The sequence below is a fragment of the Rhinopithecus roxellana genome, chromosome 19 (assembly GCF_007565055.1).
Source record: "Rhinopithecus roxellana isolate Shanxi Qingling chromosome 19, ASM756505v1, whole genome shotgun sequence".
NCBI lineage: Eukaryota > Metazoa > Chordata > Mammalia > Primates > Cercopithecidae > Rhinopithecus > Rhinopithecus roxellana.
The window spans coordinates 63,285,080-63,307,056 of NC_044567.1; the positions used below are offsets into that span (position 1 = coordinate 63,285,080).

The following is a 21,977-nucleotide window of genomic DNA, read 5'->3' on the forward strand; positions in this document are numbered from 1 at the left end:
GCCTAGGAGGTCGAGGCTGCAGTGAACCATGACTGTGCCACTGTACTCCAGGATGAGCAACACAGTGAGATCCTTTCTCAAAAAATAAAAAAGGTGGAGGATAGCAAATACCATTCCATTATTTAAAAACAACAAGACAGCATATATCTACATAGTTGATAACTCCTAGTCATTCATACTACTTAAAACTTTCTTCAGGGCCAGGCGCAGTGGATCATGCCTGTAATCTCACCACTCTGGAGGCCGAGGTGAGCAGATCATGAGGTCTGGAGTTTGAGAACAGCCTGGCCAACATGGTGAAACCCTGTCTCTATTAAAAATACATTTCTAGCTGGGTGTGGTGGCACATGCCTGTAATCCCAGCCACTCAAGAGGCTGAGGCAGGAGAACTGCTTGAGCCCAGGAGGCAGAGGTTGCAGTGAGCCGAGATCACGCCACCGCACTCCAGCCTGGGTGACAGAGTGAGACTCTGTCTCAAAAACAAAACAAAACAACAACAACAACAACAACAAAAAACTTTCTTCAATTTACAACTAAAATAAAAACACAGAGCTCATCTTACACGGCAACTCCAGGCCTGGGTGCAGAGTCGCATTTTTGACCATAGGCGGGGAGTGACGACCATCATCCATGTCCAGTTCCGTGCACTGAGCTTCCCCGTGGATGACAGCCAAACCCAGACGCAGTCTCTCCGCATAGGACTGGGCCCTAGAAGGACAAAGGGAAATCGTGAAACTGACAGGAAGAAATCCCACACATCACTACTGCATCACTTTTTAACCATAAAATGAAAATATTTAACATTTCAGGGACATACAAAGGCATTATTTATATAAATGAGAATGTGAGGCCCAGGTCAGAATGTAAATGCCTCAAAGAGCACATGAGTTAGCGTCTGGGATTGTATCTGATTCTAGACTTTTTTTTTTTTTTTTTTTTGAGACAAGGTCTCACTGTCACCTAGGCTGGAGTGCAGTGGCGTCAACATGGCTCACTACAGCCTCAACCTTCTGGGGCTCAGGTGATCCTCCCAGCTCAACCTCCCAAGTAGCTGGTACCACAGGCATATGTTACCACAACTGGCTAATTTTTGTATTTTTGTAGAGACAGGGTCTCACTATGTTACCCAGGCCGGTCTTGAACCCCTGGGCTCAAGCGATCTCCTGCTTTGGCCTCCCAAAGTGCTGGAATTACAGGCGTAAGCCACCCCGCCCAGCCCTGATTCTAGATAATTTTGATTCTATCCTTTGTCCAATATTCTTAATAGTCATCTTCAGAAGAAAGAACAACGTTAAAAACCATTGCCTGGGCCGGGCGCAGTGGCTCACGCCTGTAATCCCAGCACTTTAAGAGACTGAGGTGGACAGATCACTTGAGGTCAGGAGTTCAAGACTAGTCTGGTGAACATGGTGAAACCCCGTCAATACTAAAAATACAAAAATGAGTCAGGAGTGGTGGCAGGTGCCTGTAATCCCAGCTACTGGGGAGGCTGAGGCAGGAGATGTGCTTGCACCCAGGAGGCGGAGGTTGCAGTGAGCCGAGATCAGGCCATTGCACTCCAGCCTGGGCGACAGAATGAGACTCCGTCTCAAAACAAAACAAAACAAAAACACTATTTGCTGAAAAATGCTCATAGCCTCATTGATTTCCTTTCTCTGGGAACTTGAAGGAACTTTGTTTTCCCAGAGGAAAGCTGAGCAACTCAGCAATCATGTGTGTTGTCTGGAGGCTGGAGATAAAGCTACGTGTGGCATGGGACATGGCAACGAGGGAGGGGTTAACATGAGAGCCAGTGGGTTTTCACAGGCCACGAGTGACAGCCTCTGGATTCCAAAGCAGCTCATTCTGACTTTGGGAGCACTCAGGAGGGATCAAGACCCATATCTAGCTTACTTACCTCTTTGCAGCATCAGGAGACTTAGCTACAATGACTGCATTTCTGTAATTTGGAATCTAGATTTGAAGGAAAAATAGAAAATACTGAAAAGTTATCAGAAAATAACACCTGGATGCTGGTATTCAAGTTCTTATAACAATGATCCAAACTAGTCATCAAATATGCTAGAATTTTAGCAACAAGTTTTAGATTTTTCAATATTTATCAATTAACATCATTGCAAAAAGCACTCCATCAAGAATTTTTAAAAAGTAATTCGTATTAAAACCTTCATTTTAGAAAACATAAGCAAATTGCTAAAGATACGTAGGAAAAAAATCCATTTTTAGTGTCTTTTAAAGCTATGATCCTCCATGACTAAAGCTGACCCTGTCTGCTGCCTCAGGCATTGCGACGTAAGGGAGAGCTCATTTGATGCGCCTTTCAATATCAAAATCTGATACCAGAGAAAAACTAAGTAAGATCTCTTTTGAGGACAATGGGGTGTTTGCTGGTGGTTCCTCACTTCTTCCTGGATATACTGAAGCAGGAAAGGTGAGGCTCTAAGGTTGTCCACAGGAAAGCTGAAAAAGCCTTGTATTTCCTTTTGATGAAGATCCATAGTGATAATGTGAGTTAAACCTGAAATTTTAAAACAAAAAATTACAAAGTTCACCCCTACAGGTTAATGGCTACAGTGGACCTAAACTAGATGCTCAACTCCTGCTTCCTACCAGCAGAGTGAAGACAGGGGGTGCTGTGATTAAGCACTGCAATCACAGGCTTGATTGTTAATCTTAATAAAGCCTTAATGTGGAGAAGACTACAACCTTCCACATAGACAAAGAACTAAAGCTGAGAAAGTGGGAATTATTGACTATTGGCTTGGTCCAGAAAATTGAGAAAAGAATAATGTGGCAGAAGCAAAACTATGAATATGGAATTAATGCCAAAGAGAAGTAAAAAACAGTAAGGCCTTTATTAAAGAATCTTGAAAGAAAGGATGAAGAACTGCAGCGAAGGCAAAAAGTAGTAAGAACACAAAAGCAAAGTAATATACATACTAGAAGAAAAGAAACTCATGTAACACAAAGATATTGAAGTTTACAATAATTTCTGTATGTAATAAAGAATGTTTCAAGTACTCTTATAGAAAAACAGTGAAGAGATAGTCTTATAATCAAGAGTACTGAAGAGGAAAAGGTACATATATAAACACATTGCAAATGGTCAAAGGTCACAGCAAAACTTCCAGAGCACAGAACCAGTATTACTTGTTCTTTCCAGAAATATTATACTTTTTTGGACAGAATGAAATTCACATACAGTCGACCATCTGGATCTACGGGTTCCACGTGTGGATTCAACCAAACACAGACTGAAAATGTAGTTAGGCCTACAATGGTTGTGTCTGTACTGAGCAGGTATGAAATTTTTTTTCTCGTCATTATTCCCTAAACAAAACAGCATAACAACAATTTACACAGTATTTATATGGTATTCGGTATTTATAAATAATCTCCAGATGATTGTGTTGGTTATATGCAAATACTATGGCATTTTATATGAAAGACTTGAGTATCTTTGGGTTTTGGTATCTGCTGAGGAGCCGGGGAAGGGGGAGATGGGTTCCTGGAACCAATCCTACAAGGATATCGAGGGAGGACCATACATTTCTTTCTGAGGACACAAATACATGTTAAAGTTTTAGAATAGACATCAGATGAATAGAAACCCAAATGTAAAATACTACATTGATTTACAGGCCAGAAAGTGTGCCCCCGCTACATAAGGAGAATAAAGCAATGAAAATGAGCTGCTATGTAGAAAGGCAAAGGTGGGGGAGAGGCAGTAAAAGAAAATCCAGCTTGAATACTATGAACAAAAATGGAATTTAGCTAACAAAGCAGGTACAGAAATCCAGACCTGAAGATCAAAAGATCACATAAGAATGCCAAGACTGCCAGCTAAGAATTTAACGATGACAAGATGAAATAGAAGATACGTGACAGATGACAGAGAAGAGAAGACACTAAAGCAATGGTATTCTAAAGTAAGACGAAGTGAATAAGGGAAAAAACAGAATTTCTAACCAAGCTCACATATCCTTAGCCAAAACTGTTCAAAAGGAAACAAACACTCAGATCCCGAATTGGGTATCTGAGGTATGAACTAAGCCCGACTAGGAAAGAGCCCTAAAGGATCATGCTGGAACCCCAGGGCCCCAGCGCACACTCACCTGCTTTTGCCAGCATGGACGCTAGCAGCTTGCACACAATGGAACCTCTCTTCCTCATCTTGCTCTGCTTGCTGTAGGGGAAGTAGGGGATGACACCAATAATATTCCTGGCACAGGCAGTCTTCAGTGCGTAAGCCATGATGAGCAACTCCATCACAGCTGTATTCACATCTCTGAAACAGTCCAAATTTGTATTTGGGGATTAACTCCATTTATTAACCCTTAGAAAAGATCTTGACTTTATCAACTTAACATGGGCAGCCAGACGGGTGTTGTGGGAATTTTACCATCACACTAGCTTACAATGGCACCTCATGAAGGCAGGGTAAGCTTTCCAACTTTTTGTAGCTGAGTAAGCCCCAGCTTTCATCTGAGGTTACTCCTATTCACAGCACAGTTAACCCACTCTCACATTTGCCTGGGTCTCTCGTGTGTCATACCCGGTTACTGCAGTGGCATCTGAAGCAACTGCTGGTGACCAGAGTTACCCAACACCTGCTGGCAGCCTCCCAGGGATTTGGGCTTAGGCCAGCATGAACACCAAGAACCCACCTGCCCTTCCATTTAGCTGCCATTAACAGAAAGATTTGGTTTTTCTTCTCATTGGGTGTGGTGAGGTCTTGGAACATAATTTTTTTCTTTTTTGAGACAGAGTCTCACTCTGTCGCCCAGGCTGGAGTGCAGTGGCATGATCTCAGCTCACTGCAACCTCCGCCTCCCAGGTTCAAGCAATTCTCCTGTCTCAGCCTCCCGAGTAACTAGGATTACAGGCGTGCACCACCATACGCAGCTATTTTTGTATTTTTAGTAGAGACAGGGTTTTACCATGTTGGCCAGGCTGGTCTCAAACTCCGGACCTCAGGAGATCCGCCTGCCTCGGCCTCCCAAAGTGCTGGGATTACAGGCGTTGAGTAATCCCAGCACTTTGGGAGGCTGAGGCAGGCGGATCACCTGAGGTCCGGAGTTTGAGACCAGCCTGGCCAACATTATGAAACCCTGTCTCTACTAAAAATACAAAAATTAGCTGGGCATAGTGGCACACAAATGTAGTCCCAGCTACTGGGGAGGCTGAGGCAGGAGAATCACTTGAACCTGGGAGGTGGAGGTTGCAGTGAGACGAGATCGCGCCACTGCACTCCAGCCTGGACGACAGAGTGAGACTCTGTCTCAAAAAACAAAACAAAATTCCCTGGACCCTTCTTCCCCTGACATATAAATTCCTGACAAAGATTACCCTGAGACAAAAAATGAAATATGAATCTGAAAGACAGTAGAAGGAAAGGCTATTTCCAGTGACTATAAATTTGGATTGCTAGCTTTTGCCAAGGATAATCAAACCTAATGTAGACTCTGTATTCATTCATTGATTCACTTACTTACTCACTTATTAAGAAATGGTCTCACCCCTGTCACCCAGGCTGGAGTGCAGTGGTACAATCATAGCTCACAGCAGCCTTGAACTCCTGGGCTCAAGTGATGTTCCCACCTCAGCCTATCAAAGCACTGGGATTATAGGCATGCACCACCATTCTTAGTCAGGCTCTGCCTTTAAAAATGGGTGAGAGCCTTGAAATCCTTCCAGGATGCTGTCTCAGTATTCACTTCTCACGTTAGCTTCCTCCTGCTCTTCCCTGGACTATCGACGCATCCTCAAACATCCCCATCTTGGCGTGGGGGTGGGGGTCAAGACTGTATCTCCTTTCCCTTCCCCATGTCATCAGTTCCTACCCATGGCAGCAGGTTCTTCAGGCACCCGTTCTTGAACAATTATCAGCTCTACACTGACATGTAGGTGATGCTGCCCTCATTACAGCAAAGTGGAAAGCCTGCCATACACAGTTAACGTTTGCTGAATAGGTGGCTGAATGAAATACTCAGCAAAAGATGCCTTCTAGCTTGAAGGGTAATCGAGCCATTTCCTCCCAGTCTCTTACAATTTATGTTGACACTTCTCTCTAAGGCAGAGTGCATTTGGGAGTGAGTGATTTCAAGGACATCCTTTTATTCTGAAAATGTTTTTCCACTTCCAGGTTCAACTCCTGGAACTTCCAATTTCACCCTTGTAATTTGGATTTTTCTTAACGATTGCAAGCATTCTGTGATTTAAAAAAAACAAAAACAAAAAAACAAAAACATTTCTCCCTGAGGAGACTGATGCAGGGCTCAACTTCAAGACAACTAAGATATTCCTTTGAGACTGCTAATCCATTCCCATTATTTTCCAGTTACCTTTTTTTTTTTTTTCCTCTCTCAATAAATTGGAGCATTTTTCTCCTTCAGCCTTCCAAATTAATAATGCCAAGTCTGGCATCAAAAGATCAGATAATCTTTGGTAGAATCAAAGCAATTATCAAACACTTTCAAGGAACTTGGGAATTCATAATAATCAATTTTAGTTCATCATCCATGCAACACATATTTAATGGGCAACTTGAGTCAAGCACTGTGGTAGGTAAACAAGGCAAACCACCTCTAGGGAACGCCAGAGGCCATCTGGGACCACTCTCGAGGTAATCATTCTTCCCAAGAAGGAGCACATCTGACTCATGCAAGAATGTGTGGTCCCCTTCCCAGAGACTTTTCTGTTTAAAAGATTTTTTTTTCTTTTCTTTTCTTTTTTGTAAGAGACAGGGTCTCGCTATATTGCCCCGGCTGGTGCTGAACTCCTGGGTTCATGTAATCTTCCTATCTCAGCCTCCCAAAGTATTGGGATTACAGGTATGAGCCACCATATACCCAGGCTTGCTGTGGCTTCATAAACCAGATCCCAATACCCACAACGTTTGGAGTCAGTTAATTTAGTAGCTTCTGTAAGCGTTATCTGTTCAAGTAGTACGGTTTTTTGTTTGTTTGTTTGTTTGTTTTGTTTTGGAGATGGAAATTCATTTTTGTCACTCAGGATGGAGTACAATGGTACAATCTCGGCTGACTGAAACCACTGCCTCCCGGATTCAAGCAATTCTCCTGCCTCAGCCTCTCAAGAAGCAGAGATTACAGGCACCCGCCACCACGCCCAGCTAATTTTTGTATTTTTAGTAGAGATGGGGTTTCACCATGTTGGCCAGGCTGGTCTCGAACTCCTGACCTCAGGTGACCCACCCACCTCAGCCTCCCAAAGTGCTGGGATTATAGGCATGAGCCACCGCACCCAGCCTCAAGTAGTGGGTTTTTAGCTGGCTTTGTCATAGACAATACACAAGTGGACCAACGGCAGTAGCTTATGCTTGTAATCCCAGCACTTTGGGAGGCCAAGGCAGGAGTATTGCTTGAAGCCAGGAGTTTGATACCAGCCTGGGCAACATAGCAAGACCCTGTCTCTACAAATAAAATAAAATTTAAAAATCAGCCAGGCACAGTGGTGCTCACCTGTAGTCCTAACTATTAGGGAGGCTGAGGTGGGAGGATCCCTCAAGCCCAGGAGTTAAAGGCTATAATGAGCCGTGACTGTGCCACTGCATTGCAACCTGGGCAACAGAGTGAGACACCATCTCTCAAAAAACACACACACAAAAATAAAAACAAAATCAAGTAAAATACCCAAGTGTATGATACCATGAGTTTTGGAGAACAAAGCACAAGGGAGGCCCAGATAGTAAAACATTAATGAACAAGATAAACAATTTTTGGGAAGTCTTGATTTCAGGGTAATGTTTCTTTCATTAATAAGCAATTTCTGGGCTGGACACAGTGGCTCACACCTGTAATCCCAACACTTTGAGAGGCCAAGGCAGGTGGATCACCTGAGGTCAGGAGTTGGAGACCAGCCTGACCAACATGGTGAAACCCTGTCTCTACTAAAAATTAAAAAATTAGCTAGGCATGGTTGCAGGTGCCTGTAATCCTAGCTACTTGAGAGGCTGAGGCAGGAGAATTGCTTGAACCTGGGAGTTGGAGGTTGCAGTGAGCTGACATCATACCACTGCACTCCAGCCTGTGCTACAGAGCAAGACTCCTTCTCAAAAAACAAAAAAGGCCAGGCGCAGTGGCTCACACCTGTAATCCCAGCACTTTGGAAGGCTTAAGGCAGGCAGATCACCTGGGTCGGGAGTTTGAGACCAGCCTGACCAACATGGAGAAACGTCCATCGTCCATCCCTACTAAAAAGACAAAATTAGCCGGGCCTGGTGTCACATGCCTGTAATCCCAGCTACTCAGGAGGCTGAGGCAGGAGAATAGCTTGAACCTGGAAGATGGAGGTTGTGGTGAGCCAACATCATGCCATTGCACTCCGGCCTGTGCAACAAGAGCGAAACTCCATCTCAAAAAAAAAAAAAGAGCAATTTCCCATGAGGTTTTCATTTTCCATTTTTCCAAGGGAAAATTCAACATCCTCCAGCCCAAGGCTAAAGAAAGCCCCACACCTCACCCCTTATTGGTCAGAAAGGTGACAAAAGGGGCTTTGTCACACTGGCTTCACTGAGAGACACTGGACAAATCGGACACCAGGCAGTTACTTTGTGAACTAGCAGGGTGAAGAGAAATTGGCTGGCCGTCTCTGCTTTGTTTATTTGTTCCCCAAGAATGTTCCAAGTACACCCTGGCTCGCTCTTGTAGTCTTTATCTCTAAGTAGCACATTCCTAATTGTTTTACCAACTCCTTTTCTTTCTTTTTTTTTAAATAGAGAAAGGTCTCACGATGTTGCCCAGGCTGGTCTTGTACTCCTGGGCTCGGGCAATCCTCCCGCCTTGCCTTCCCAAAGTGCTGGCAGTACAGCTTGAGCCACCATGCCCAGCCAACCAACTACTTTTCTTTCCCCTAAGAAAACCACATCCTATATTAAGCCCAGACCTTACTGCTCTAGCATTTTGGACAGGCAAAAACTAACCTGAGGTGAGGAAACAGGCATGGTATGTATACGCATTCATTAAACTAGCCAGGCTTGCAAAAGAGAGACCAACACCATAGCTAGAAGTAATGGGGGAGAATTTACCCTCCTCCCAACTGTAACAATTAATCATCTGCAGCAGTTGTAAATTTTTTGTTGTTGCTGTTTTGAAACTGAGTCACTGTCACCCAGGCTGGAAGGCTAGAGTGCAGTAGCACCATCTTGGCTCACCGCAACCTCTGCCTTCCAGGTTCAATCGATTCTCCCACCTCAGACTTCTGAATATCTGGGATTACAGGCACCCGCCACCATGCCTGGCTAATTTTTTTGTATTTTCAGTAGAGACGGGGTTTCACCATGTTGGTTAGATTGGTCTCAAACTCCTGACCTCAACTGATCCGCCTGCCTCGGCCTCCCAAAGTGCTGAGATTATAGGCGTGAGCCACCGTGCCCAGCTGTAAATGTTATGTTAATGAGTCTTCTTACTTTACATCAACATACTAGAACTTGTACGTAAACACAAAAATTATCCTTTAAAATATACTTTGCCGGGCGCGGTGGCTCAAGCCTGTAATCCCAGCACTTTGGGAGGCCGAGACGGGCGGATCACGAGGTCAGCAGATCGAGACCATCCTGGCTAACATGGTGAAACCCTGTCTCTACTAAAAATACAAAAAACTAGCCGGGCGAGGTGGCGGGCACCTGTAGTCCCAGCTACTCAGGAGGCTGAGGCAGGAGAATGGCGGGAACCCGGGAGGCGGAGCTTGCAGTGAGCTGAGATCCCGCCACTGCACTCCAGCCTGGGTGGCAGAGCAAACTCCATCTCAAAAAAAAATAAAATAAAGGCCGGGCGAGGTGGCTCAAGCCTGTAATCCCAGCACTTTGGGAGGCCGAGACGGGCGGATCACGAGGTCAGGAGATCGAGACCATCCTGGCTAACACGGTGAAACCCCGTCTCTACTAAAAATACAAAAACTAGCCGGGCGAGGTGGCGGGCGCCTGTAGTCCCATCTACTCCGGAGGCTGAGGCAGGAGAATGGCTTAAACCCGGAAGGCGGAGCTTGCAGTGAGCTGAGATCCGGCCACTGCACTCCAGTCCGGGCGACAGAGTGAGACTCCGCCTCAAAAAAAAAATAAAATAAAATAAAATAAAATAAAATAAATAAAATATACTTTATAAGCTTCATAATCAACACACTAGAACTTGTACATAAACATAAAAATTATCCTTTAAGGCCGGGCGCGGTGGCTCAAGCCTGTAATCCCAGCACTTTGGGAGGCCGAGGCGGGTGGAACACGAGGTCAGGAGATCGAGACCATCCTGGCTAACACGGTGAAACCCCGTCTCTACTAAAAATACAAAAAAACTAGCCGGGCGTGGTGGCGGCGCCTGTAGTCCCAGCTACTCGGAGGCTGAGGTGGGAGAATGGCGGGAACCCGGGAGGCAGAGCTTGCAGTGAGCTGAGATCGCGCCACTACACTCCAGCCTGGGCCACAGAGCGAGACTCTGTCTCAAAAAAAAAAAAAAAAAATTATCCTTCAAAATATACTTTATGGCCGGGCGCAGTGGCTCAAGCCTGTAATCCCAGCACTTTGGGAGGCCGAGACGGGCGGATCACGAGGTCAGGAGATCGAGACCATCCTGGCTAATACGGTGAAACCCCGTCTCTACTAAAAAAATACGAAAAACTAGCCGGGCGACGAGGCGGGCGCCTGTAGTCCCAGCTACTCGGGAGGCTGAGGCAGGAGAATGGCGTGAACCCGGGAGGCGGAGCTTGCAGTGAGCTGAGAGCCGGCCACTGCACTCCAGCCTGGGCGGCAGAGCAAGACTCCGTCTCAAAAAAAAAAAAAAATATATATATATATATATATATATACTTTATAAGCTTCACATTTTACTTAGTTCCATTGCTTGGTATATGTGGAAAATCTTTGAGTATCACACAGTTCAATTGCCCAAAATAATCATTTTGTTCTGAATGGCTTTTTGCCATTTCCAAAAATTAAACCTATCCTCAAAGACCAAAAATTTGCTATTATTAGAACAGTCAAAAGAAATATGCTGCAAGTTTGGAAGCGGTAGTTCCAAAGCTATTCCACGCAAAAACAGAACCAAAAAAACGGATCTACGTGATTTTCGAACAACAGCTCCAAAGGCAACTAAGCTTAATGTCTAAGCTTTGGTCTATTTGCCTAAAATTAGCCTTATTACTTTAGGCAATGCCCCCTTCCTCCTAACAACAGAAAAACCTGTAAAATATATTCCTTCATCTATGTAACTGCAGATAATATTAAAAAACCAGATCAAGGCCGGACACGGTGGCTCAAGCCTGTAATCCCAGCACTGTGGGAGGCCAAGGCGGGCGGATCACGAGGTCAGGAGATCGAGACCATCCTGGCTAACATGGTGAAACCCCGTCTCTACTAAAAATACAAAACAATTAGCCGGGTGTGGTGGCGGGTGCCTGTAGTCCCAGCTACTCGGGAGGCTGAGGCAGGAGACTGGCGTGAACCCAGGAGGCAGAGCTTGCAGTGAGCCAAGATCACACCACTGCACTCCAGCCTGGGGGACAGAGCAAGACTCCGTCTCAAAAAAAAAAAAAAAAAAAAAAAACCAGATCGGGCACAGTGGCTCACGCCTGCAATCCTAACATTTTGGGAGGCTGAGGCAGGGGAATCACCTGAGGTCAGGAGTTCGAGACCAGCCTAGGCAACATGGAGAAACCCCATCTCTACTAAAAATACAAAAATTAGCTGGGTGTGGTGGTACGCATCTGTAATCCCAGCTACTTGGGAAGCTGAGACAGGAGAATTGTTTGAACCCAGGAGGCAGAAGTTGCAGTAAGCTGAGATTATGCCACTGCACTCCAACCTGGGCAACAGAGCAAGACTCCGTCTCAAAAAACAAAATAAATTAATAAAATAAAATATAAAATATAAGATAAAATAAAATAAAAAATTAGGCCGGGCACAGTGGCTCATGCCTGTAATCCCAGCACTTTGGGAGGCCGAGGTGGGTGGATCACCTGAGGTCAGGGGTTCAAAACCAGCCTGGCCAATATGGTGAAACCCCATCTCTACTAAAAATACAAAATTAGCTGGGCATGGTGGTGCATGCCTGTAATCCCAGCTACTTGCAAGGCTCAGCCAGGAGAATCACTTGAACCTGGGAGGCAGAGTTTGCAGTAAGCCAAGGTCATACCACTGCACTCCAGCCTGGGCAGCAAGAGAGAAACTCATCTCAAAAAAAAAATTAAATTAAATTAAATTAAATTATCTGTGTTCTTTAGTTGGTACTAAAGTATCCAGTACTCAAGCACTACAAGAACTAGTTTATTGGCTGGGCATGGTGGCTTACATCTGTGAGTACTTTGGGAGGCCAAGGCGGGTGGATCACCTGAGGTCAGGAGTTTGAGACCAGCCTGGGTAACATGGCGAAACCCCGTCTCTACTAAAAATACAAAAATCAGCTGACTGTGGTGGCACACGCCTAATAGTCCCAGCTACTCGGGAGGCTGAGGCAGGAGAATTGCTTGAACCTGGGAGGCAGAGATTGCAGTGAGCTGAGATCGCGCCATTGCACTCCAGCCTGGGCAACAACAGCAAGCCTCCGTCTCAAAACAACAACAAAAAAGAACTAGTTTATTGTGACAAACCTAATAACCTTCTTTATGGGCTGCACACCCACACAAAACAATACATCCATCCTCTTTTTTCCAAATGTTTCCTTTCTTCTTCCATCCCTATCAGCTTAAAAGACATCTTAAAAGACACATCCATCCTCTCTCTTTTTTCCAAATTTTTCCTTTCTTCTTCCATCCCTATCAGCTTAAAAGATGCCCGGTGATATTTTTGCCTTGATGCTCTTAAAGTGAACCACTAGGAAGAGACTTGCGGCTTTTAAATAATCTCAACACCAAATACACATAAAGGAACTTCACCATCTTCAGGACAGGGTTCTGGTTTTCAGAAGTACTCATTTATACCTATGTGCCTTTTTCAACAGGAAAGGTGCCTTTCCATGTTGACATGCATGTAAAATTGTCATTGTTATTATACAAGACTCTTTGCTGCAACTCCATGAAGTGCTCACTACTTCTTCCTTTGGTCAAAATTTCGTTTTTTTTTTTTTTTTTTTTTTTTTTTTAAGACGGAGTCTCGCCCTGTCGCCCAGGCTGGAGTGCAGTGGCGGGATCTGGGCTCACCTCAAGCTCCGCCTCCTGGGTTCACACCATTCTCCTGCCTCAGCCTCCCCAGTAGCTGGGACTACAGGCGCCCGCCACCATGCCTGGCTAATTTTTTGTATTTTTAGTAGAGGCAGAGTTTCACTGTATTAGTCAGGATGGTCTCGATCTCCTGACCTCGTGATCTGCCCGCCTCGGCCTCCCAAAGTGCTGGAATTACAGGCATGAGCCACCGCGCCCGGCCCTTTTTTCTTTTAAATAAAAGCCGAGCACAGTGCCTCATGAATGTAATCCAGCACCTTGGGAGGTTGGGGCAAGCGGATCACCTGAGCTCAGGAGTTCGAGACCAGCCTGGGCAACATGGCGAAATCCTGTCTCTACCAAAAATACAAAATTAGCAATGTGTGGTGGCATGTGCCTATAGCCCCAGCAACTTGGGAGGGTAAGACGGTGGGTGCTAAGACAGGAGAACCACTTGAGCCTGGGAGGTGGAGGCTGCAGTGAGCCGAGATCGTGCCACTGCACTCCAGCCTGTGTGACAGAGCAAGGTCTTGTCTCAAAAACAAACAAAAATAGACACAGGGTCTTAGTATATTGCCTAGGCTGGTCTCATACTCCTGGCCTCAAGCTCTCCTTTCACCTTGGCCTCCTGAAGTGCTAGGATTACAGGCATGAGCCACCATACCTGACCACGGTCAAATTTTCTCATACTCAAGGTACGAGTGAGAAAAACTGTGCTTCCCAATTTGCTATTAACTAGCTCATTTTTCCATGCTCCTTTTGTCCCTTCCCTGGAAGACACCTGCAGACTGATGATCCTTCATTTGTCAAGTTCAGTCTTTACTGCCCCCAGCATCACTCTAGATTGCATGTATTAAACACTTACATGAAGCACTCCTGGTTACCATGTAATATCAAAGTCAAGAATTTTATAAAATTCAACTTTTTATCACAAAGGACACTAACAACATGCTGTTTCTATGTCTGACTAGTTTGAGATAACCATGAACAGCCCAGCGCGGTGGCTCAAGCCCGTAATCCCAGCACTTTGAGAGGCCGGGGCAGGCAGATCACTTGAGGTCGGGAGTTCAAGACCAGCCTGAGCAACATGGAGAAATCCCGTCACTACTAAAAATACAAAATCAGCTAGGCATGGTGGCGCATGCCTGTAATCCCAGCTACTCAGGAGGCTGAGGCAGGACAATCGCTTGAATCCGGGAGGCGGGGGTTGTGGTGGGGTTTGCAGTGAACCGAGAGTGCGCCATTGCACTCCAGCCTAGGCGACAGAGCGAGACTCCGTCACAAAAAAAAAAAAAAAAGCCGGGCGCGGTGGCTCAAGCCTGTAATCCCAGCACTTTGGGAGGCCAAGACGGGCGGATCACGAGGTCAGGAGATCGAGACCATCCTGGCTAACACGGTGAAACCCTGTCTCTACTTAAAAATACAAAAAACTAGCCGGGCGACGAGGCGGGCGCCTGTAGTCCCAGCTACTCGGGAGGCTGAGGCAGGAGAATGGCATAAACCCGGGAGGCGGAGATTGCGGTGAGCTGAGATCCGGCCATTGCACTCCAGCCTGGGTGGCAGAGCAAGACTCCGTCTCAAAAAAAAAAAAAAAAAAAAAAAAGAAGAAAAACTGTCTTTCACAACACTGGCCCCTGGTGCCAAAAAGGTTGGGGACTATTGGACTATCTAACAAAATGGGGTATCTGCCGTGAGGAGGTTATAACCTCTTAGCTTCTCCTGACTCACAGACAATCCCTAAATACATGTAACAAAACAAAAGTGCCAAGAGCACAGCTGCTCATGTGCTAGAGGAGAACTGCTCTGATCAGGCACTGACTCAGTTCAGTCTTTTCCTGGAGAAGTCATCTGACTCAAATTCCAGGTTACAATGCAGACTGACGAACTAGTGAGTGTTAACAATTTGACATTTTTTTTTTTTTTTGAGCTAAGATCTGGCTCTGTTGCCCAGACTGGAGTGCAGTACTGCAATCACAGCTCACCGTAGCCCTGACTGCCCAGGCTCAAGCAATCCTCCCAACTCAACCTCCGGAGTAGCTGGGACTATAGGTGCACACCACCATACCTGGCTAATTTTCAAATTTTATTTGTAGAGATAGAATCTCACTATGTTTCCCAGGCTGTTCTCAAGCCATCTCGGACTCAAGTGACCTTCCCGCCTTTAGTGTCTCAACGTCCTGGAATTACAGGTGTGAGTCACTGTACCCGGCCAACGAGATTTCTTAATGATAACTCTTCACATGACAAATCCTTTCGTTATCACAAATTCAATTAGGGTAGTAAAGAGACTTCACCAATCAATACTGCTTTTAGAATTAGACCCCAATATTTCTTTTTTTTTTTTTTTTTTTGAGACGGAGTCTCGCTCTGTCACCCAGGCTGGAGTGCTGTGGCCGGATCTCAGCTCACTGCAAGCTCCGCCTCCCGGGTTCACGCCATTGTCCTGCCTCAGCCTCCCAGGTAGCTGGGACTACAGGCGCCGCCACCTCGCCCGGCTAGTTTTTTTGTAGTTTTTAGTAGAGACGGGGTTTCACCGTGTTAGCCAGGATGGTCTCCATCTCCTGACCTCGCGATCCGCCCGTCTCGGCCTCCCAAAGTGCTAGGATTACAGGCTTGAGCCACCGCGCCCGGCCGACCCCAATATTTCTTGGAGGATTAGTGACAAAGCTGGCCAACCTATGGCTACAAAGGCCATGGTCTATTACTCCGCACCCTTCCACCAACTAGTAGAGAGATCTCAGTCATCTAAGGTGGCCAAACCATGGACCTAGGGTCACATGTGGCCCTTTCCTATGCCCTAAGGAACTCAAGAATGCAGAAAAAATAGCGATGACAAAGTAACCTTACTATTCACTACCAACAAAACCCAGGATAAGCAGAAGGCCAGGGAACAGCTATGTGGTATGCCAAGGTGTGCCAAAGCTCCCTTCCGACGGGCACTGTACCCCTAGGCAAGCCCCTCAGGTCTTCCCCTTATTTATAAGATGGAGAGTCAGGCCAGCTGCGGTGGCTCACGCCTGTGATCCCAGCACTTTGGGAGGCCGAGGCGGGTGGATCACGAGGTCAGGAGATCAAGACCATCCTGGCTAACACAGTGAAACCCCGTCTCTACTAAAAATACAAAAAATTAGCTGAGCGTGGTGGCGGGCACCTGTAGTCCCAGCTACTCAGGCCAAAGGAGGAAAATGGTGTGAACCCGGGAGGCGGAGCTTGCAGTGAGCCGAGATCGTGCCACTGCACTCCAGCCCGGGCAAAACAGAGCGAGACTCCATCTCAAAAAAAAAAAAAAAAAAAAAAAAATGGAGAGTCAAACAAAACCACTGGGCAAAAAAGACTCCAGTCACCAGGAGGCAAACAATATAAAACCAAAACTGCTGAAGAAAATGTGAATTAGTACATCCTCAAAAGGGCAATGCAGCCCCTTCCCTCAATACCACAGGGCATGGACCCTCACAACCAGAAATTTGTCAGGATCTTCCTACAGATATACCTGAAACACGGACAGCAAGGTGTGCATACGATGAGGCTCGCAAGAGTCTCTATGGTGTCAGCATAAGACTAGAAACCGACACACGAGACAATGAATAAACCGAGGCATCCACACAAGTTATCATGAAGCAGCAGGAAGACAATGGAAACACATCTTCCTTCCAAGGTATGTGAATCTCATTATAGTGAAAGAGCCATCATAGTGAAACCCAAATTGAGAGACATTCGACAAAGTAATTGGTAAAATGTCACAGTCTTCAAAGGTGTCAAAGTTTTCAAAGTCAAAGCCGAGTGTGGTGGCTCATGTCTGTAATCCCAGCACTTTGGGAGGCTGAGGTGAGTGGATTACTTCTGAGTCCAGGAGTTCAAGACCAGCCTGGGCAACATGGCGAAAACGTCAATTAGCCCAGGATGGTGGCACACGCTTATGGTCCCAGCTACCAGTGAGGCTGAGGTGGGAGGATTGCTTGAGTTCAGGAGCTTAAGGCTGCAGTGAGTCATGATCGTGCAACTGCATTCCTACATGAGTGACAGAGCAAGACCCTGTCTCAAAAAAAAAAAAAAAAAAAAAAAGAAAGTCAAGGAAAGGCTGTGAGGAACTGCTCCAAACTAAAGAAGACTGAATAGGGCTGGGCGCGGTGCCTCATGCCTGTAATCCCAGCACTTTGGGAGGCTGAGGCAGATGGATCACTTGAGGCCAGGAGTTTGAGACCAGCCTGGCCAACACGGTAAAATGCCATCACTACTAAAAATACAAAAAAATTACCTGGGCATGGTGGTAGGCGCCTGTAATCCCAGACACTCAGAAGGCTGAGGTAGAATCACTTGAACCCTGGAGGTGGAGGTTGCAGTGAATCAAGATCACACCACTGCACTCCAGCCTGGGCAACAGAGTGAGACTCCGTCTCAAAAAAACAAAACAAGGCCAGGCGTGGTGGCTCAAGCCTGTAATCCCAGCACTTTGGGAGGCCGAGACGGGCGGATCACGAGGTCAGGAGATCGAGACCATCCTGGCTAACATGGTGAAACCCCGTCTCTACTAAAAAATACAAAAAAAAAAAACTAGCCGGGCGAGGTGGCGGGCACCTGTAGTCCCAGCTACTCGGAGGCTGAGGCAGGAGAATGGCATAAACCCGGGAGGCGGAGGTTGCAGTGAGCTGAGAACCGGCCACTGCACTCCAGCCCGGGCGACAGAGCGAGACTCCGTCTCAAAAAACAAAATAAAACAAAACAAAACAAACAAAAATGAAACATAAAAAGCATCCAGCACACTGGTGGCACTCAGTGCATTCTTATGACTAATATGGTCTGGAGAATGTAAACTGATCAGGACATGAAGGTCTGGATTTTTCAGAGACACAGATAGTGTAATTGCCCACTCCCTGTGAGACGATGAGGAGATAGTCCCACATAGAAGCATGGACGCTCCCAGGCCAGGATTCCCCAGGCGTCAGTCCCCTGCCCTCAGGGAAGCAAGAGCGATGCTCTCTGAAACAGAGATAGGCTAGAAACAGGCCACGGTGCAAGATAAAATGCAGTGCAAAAACCTGTCTTGATGGGCACGAACCAGGAGCAGTTATGCACCACACTTAACAACCAGAAGCTTTTCAGCAGAGCTGAGCTGACAGACACTGGCCTGGGGTCAGTGCAAACCATGGGAAAACACTTTGTCCTTGAGGAGTTTAAAGCTTGGGGAGTGGTGGCTCATGCCTGTAATCCCAAAACTTTGGGAGGCTGAGATGGGTGGATCACTCAAGGCCAGGAGTTCAAGACTAGCCTGGCCAACATAGTGAAACCATATCTCTACTAAAAATACAAAAATTAACCGGACATGGTGGTCGGCACCTGTAATTCCACCTACGAGGGAGGCTGAGGCAGGAGAATCACTTGAACCCAGGAGGTAGAGGCTACAGTGAGCCAAGACTGTGCCACTACACTCCAGCCTAGGCGACAGATTAAGACTCTGTCTCAAAAAAAAAAAGCCTGCAGAGAAGTACACAGGTAACAGTACAGCGTGACAAATGGTAGGAATTCCAAAAGACAATAATTGTATTTGGGGAAGCATTTAGTTTCACATGCAAATGAATGTACAACTTTTTCTTTTTCCTTTGATGAGACGAGGCTCACTCTGTCGCCCAGGCTGGAGTACAGTGGTGTGATCTCAGCTCACCTCCACCTCCCGGGTTCAAGCACTTCTCCTGCCTTAGCCTCTCAAACACCTGGGACTATAGGCACACACCACCATGCCCGGCTAATTTTTGTATTTTTAACAGAGATGGGATTTCAACATATTGGTCAGGCTGGTCTCGAACTCCTGACGTCGTGATCCACCCACTTCGGCCTCCCAAAGTGATGGGATTACAGGCGTGAGCCATGTGCCCGACTTGAGTATATAACTTTTTTCTTTTTTTTTTTTTGAGACAGAGTCTCGCTCTGTCGCCCAGGCTGGAGTGCAGTGATGCGATCTCAGCTCACTGCAAGCTCCACCTCCCAGGTTCACGCCATTCTCCTGCCTCAGCCTCCCGAGTAGCTGGGACTACAGGTGCCTGCCACCTCGCCCGACTAATTTTTTTTGTATTTTTTAGTAGAGACGGGGTTTCACCGTGTTAGCCAGGATGGTCTCGATCCCCTGACCTCATGATCTGCCCGCCTCGGCCTCCCAAAGTGCTGGGATTAGCATGCCCAGTCTGAATGTATAACTTTTAAAAACACTAAGTTGTTGTTCATATGAAAAGATAATCAATTATATTCTTAAGGTTTTTACAGAAAAGAGATAAAGTAGTCAGTCCTCTTACCTGGGTATTGTCTGTATAATGAAAATATCTTGGCCACGAACAGATTCTTTTATTTCAACTCTTGTTTCTGAAAAATAAAAACGTTCTAAAGTTTTAAGAAAAGCTCCTATGTGTAAAAAGGAGAAAAAAGAAAAAAAAAGCACTTCATGCCGGGCACAGTGGCACATGCCTGTAATCCTAGCACTTAGGGAGGGCCAAGGAAAGGAGATCACTTGAGCACCAGAGTTTAAGAACAGCCTAAGCAACATGACAAAATCCTGTCTCTACAAAAAGTACAAGAATTAGCTGGGCACGGTGGCTCACGCCTGTAATCCCAGCACTTTGGGAGGCCGAGGTGGGTGGATCACTTGAGGTCAGGAGTTCGAAACCAGCCTGGCCAACATGGTGAAACCCCGTCTCTACTAAAAATACAAAAATTAGCTGGGCATGGTGGCAGGCGCCTGGAATCCCAGCTATTCAAGAGGCTGAGTGGAAGAATTGCTTGAATCTGGGAGGTGGAGGTTGCAGTGAGCCAAGATTGTGCCATTGCACTCCAACCTGGGCAACAGAGCAAGACTCTGTCTCAAAAATAAATAAATACATACATACATAAATAAAAAATAAAAAAAAATACAAGAATTAGCCAGGGCCAGGCGCAGTGGTTCATGCCTGTAATCCCAGCACTTTGGGAGGCCGAGGTCGGGGGATCACGAGGTCAAGAGTTCTTCAAGACCAGCCTGGCCAATATGGTGAAAAACCGTCTCTACTAAAAATACAAAAATTAGCCAGGCATAGTGGCGCATGACTGTAGTCCCAGCTACTCAGGAGGCTGAGGCAGGAGAATCACTTGAACCCGGGAGGCGGAGGTTGCAGTGCGCCATAATCGTGCCACTGCACTCCAGTCTGGGTGACAGAGCAAGATTCTATCTCAAAAAAAAATAATTAGCCGGCATGGTGGCAGGTGCCTGTAGTCCCAGTGGGAAGATCACCTGAGCCAGAGAAGGTCGTGGCTGCAGCATGAGCTGAAATTGTGCCACTGCACTCCAGCCTGGGCAACAGAGACCTTGTCTGGAAAAAAAAAAAAAAGAAAGCAGAAAAGCCAAGCACTCATGATGCAACAGTTAGATAACATTTGGAGGGAGTAAAGATTAATCTAAACCAACATTTCATCTGGTGCAAAAGAATAAATCTTGGAGCAGTATGAAGAAGAGGAAGCAAGAACAACCCCCAGACTGACCGCATTCTGTGCACTGCCACTGCATTCCACTCCCAGTGCCTACATCTGGCCGCCTTCGTTGCCACCATGCCCAAGAGAAAGGCTGAAGGGGATGCTAAGGAAGATAAGGCCAAGGTGAAGGACAAACCACAGAGAAGATCCGTGAGGCTGTCTGCTAAACCTGCTCCTCCAAAGACAGAGCCCAGACCTAAAGAGGCTGCTGCAAAGAAGGGAGAGAAGGTACCCAAAGGGAAAAAGGTAAAAGCTGACGCTGGCAAGGAGAGGAATGACTCTACAGAAAGTGCCTGAACAGACCAGGCACCTGCTGGAGATGCCGAGGGAAATGAGTGCATTTTTGACAACTGTGTACTTCTGGTGACTGTACAGTTTGAAATACATTTTTTATCAAGTTTTATAAAAATGCAGAATTTTTTTTTTCTAAGCTATGTTGTTAGCACACAGAACACATCACTGTTGTTTCGGGGGAAGGGGCACATGTCATGAATAGAATGTCTTCGAAGCTGGATTGATGTGGGGAAAGCACCTTTCCCTTCCAGTTCTTTTGTTGTTGTTTTGTTTTTTTTGAGACAGAGTTTTGCACTTGTTGCCGAGGCTGGAGTGCAATGGCGCGATCTCGGCTCACCGCAGCCTCTGCCTCCCAGCTTCAAGCGATTCTCCTGCCTCGGCCTCCCTAGTAACTGGGATTACAGGCATGTGCCACCACGCCCGGCTAATTTTCTATTTTTAGTAGAGATGGGGGTTTCTCCATGTTGGTCAGGCTGGTCTCAAACTCCTGACCTCAGGTGATCCGCCCACCTCGGCCTCCCAAAGTGCTGGGGTGACAGGCGTGGGGCACCGCGCCCGGCCCCTTCTAGTTTGAGACTTCCTCTCGGCTCCCAGGAAGAGGGGTCCCCTGAGTTTGACACACATGGCCACCTCAGCACACAAAAGCCTTGTGGTCTGAAAAGACAAATTCGTGTCTACGTCCTCTTCTCCCTTTCCACCTTTCAGCATAGACTTCAATCCCTTAAAGCTAGACACTGTTGGGACCTGATCCCCCATAACCGATTTCCAGTGTGTCAGGCAATCTGCACCTTCCAGTGATGCCACTGACATGGTGCCCTTCAAAAGAGCAGTGGTTCTGTTTCTACACTGTGGATCTTCAGATCAATTCTGCCATTTTCATTTCACTTCCTGAAAGTCAGGGTCGGCTCGTGAAAAGTTGTTAAACATGCTAAATGTTCACTGGGTTTTACAGTGACTTTCTGATTTTTGGTAGTTCATTGAAAAGGGGAGTTTGAAAGTTATTGGGCCAGGCGCAGTGGCTCACGCCTGTAATTCCAGCACTTTGG

At 46.3% G+C, this 21,977-nt stretch overlaps 1 protein-coding gene across 4 annotated transcripts in view; it reads right to left on the bottom strand.

Annotated features, from left to right (window-relative positions):
• Positions 1-21,977, bottom strand: part of PRPSAP1 (phosphoribosyl pyrophosphate synthetase associated protein 1) — a 50,204-nt gene that overhangs the window by 18,327 nt on the left and 9,900 nt on the right. For 2 of the 4 annotated variants that reach the window (XM_010387529.2, XM_010387532.2), the window contains exons 3-7: positions 19,431-19,497; positions 4,116-4,288; positions 2,403-2,518; positions 1,898-1,953; positions 563-708 (exon numbers count right to left, since the gene is read on the bottom strand). In XM_010387529.2, coding sequence (XP_010385831.1) covers positions 563-708; positions 1,898-1,953; positions 2,403-2,518; positions 4,116-4,288; positions 19,431-19,497 — 558 coding nt within the window. Of the gene's footprint in view, positions 1-562; positions 709-1,897; positions 1,954-2,402; positions 2,519-4,115; positions 4,289-19,430; positions 19,498-20,646; positions 20,741-21,977 lie in introns of all 4 variants that reach the window. The other 2 variants (XM_030922709.1, XM_030922710.1) reach the window with 2 other exon arrangements.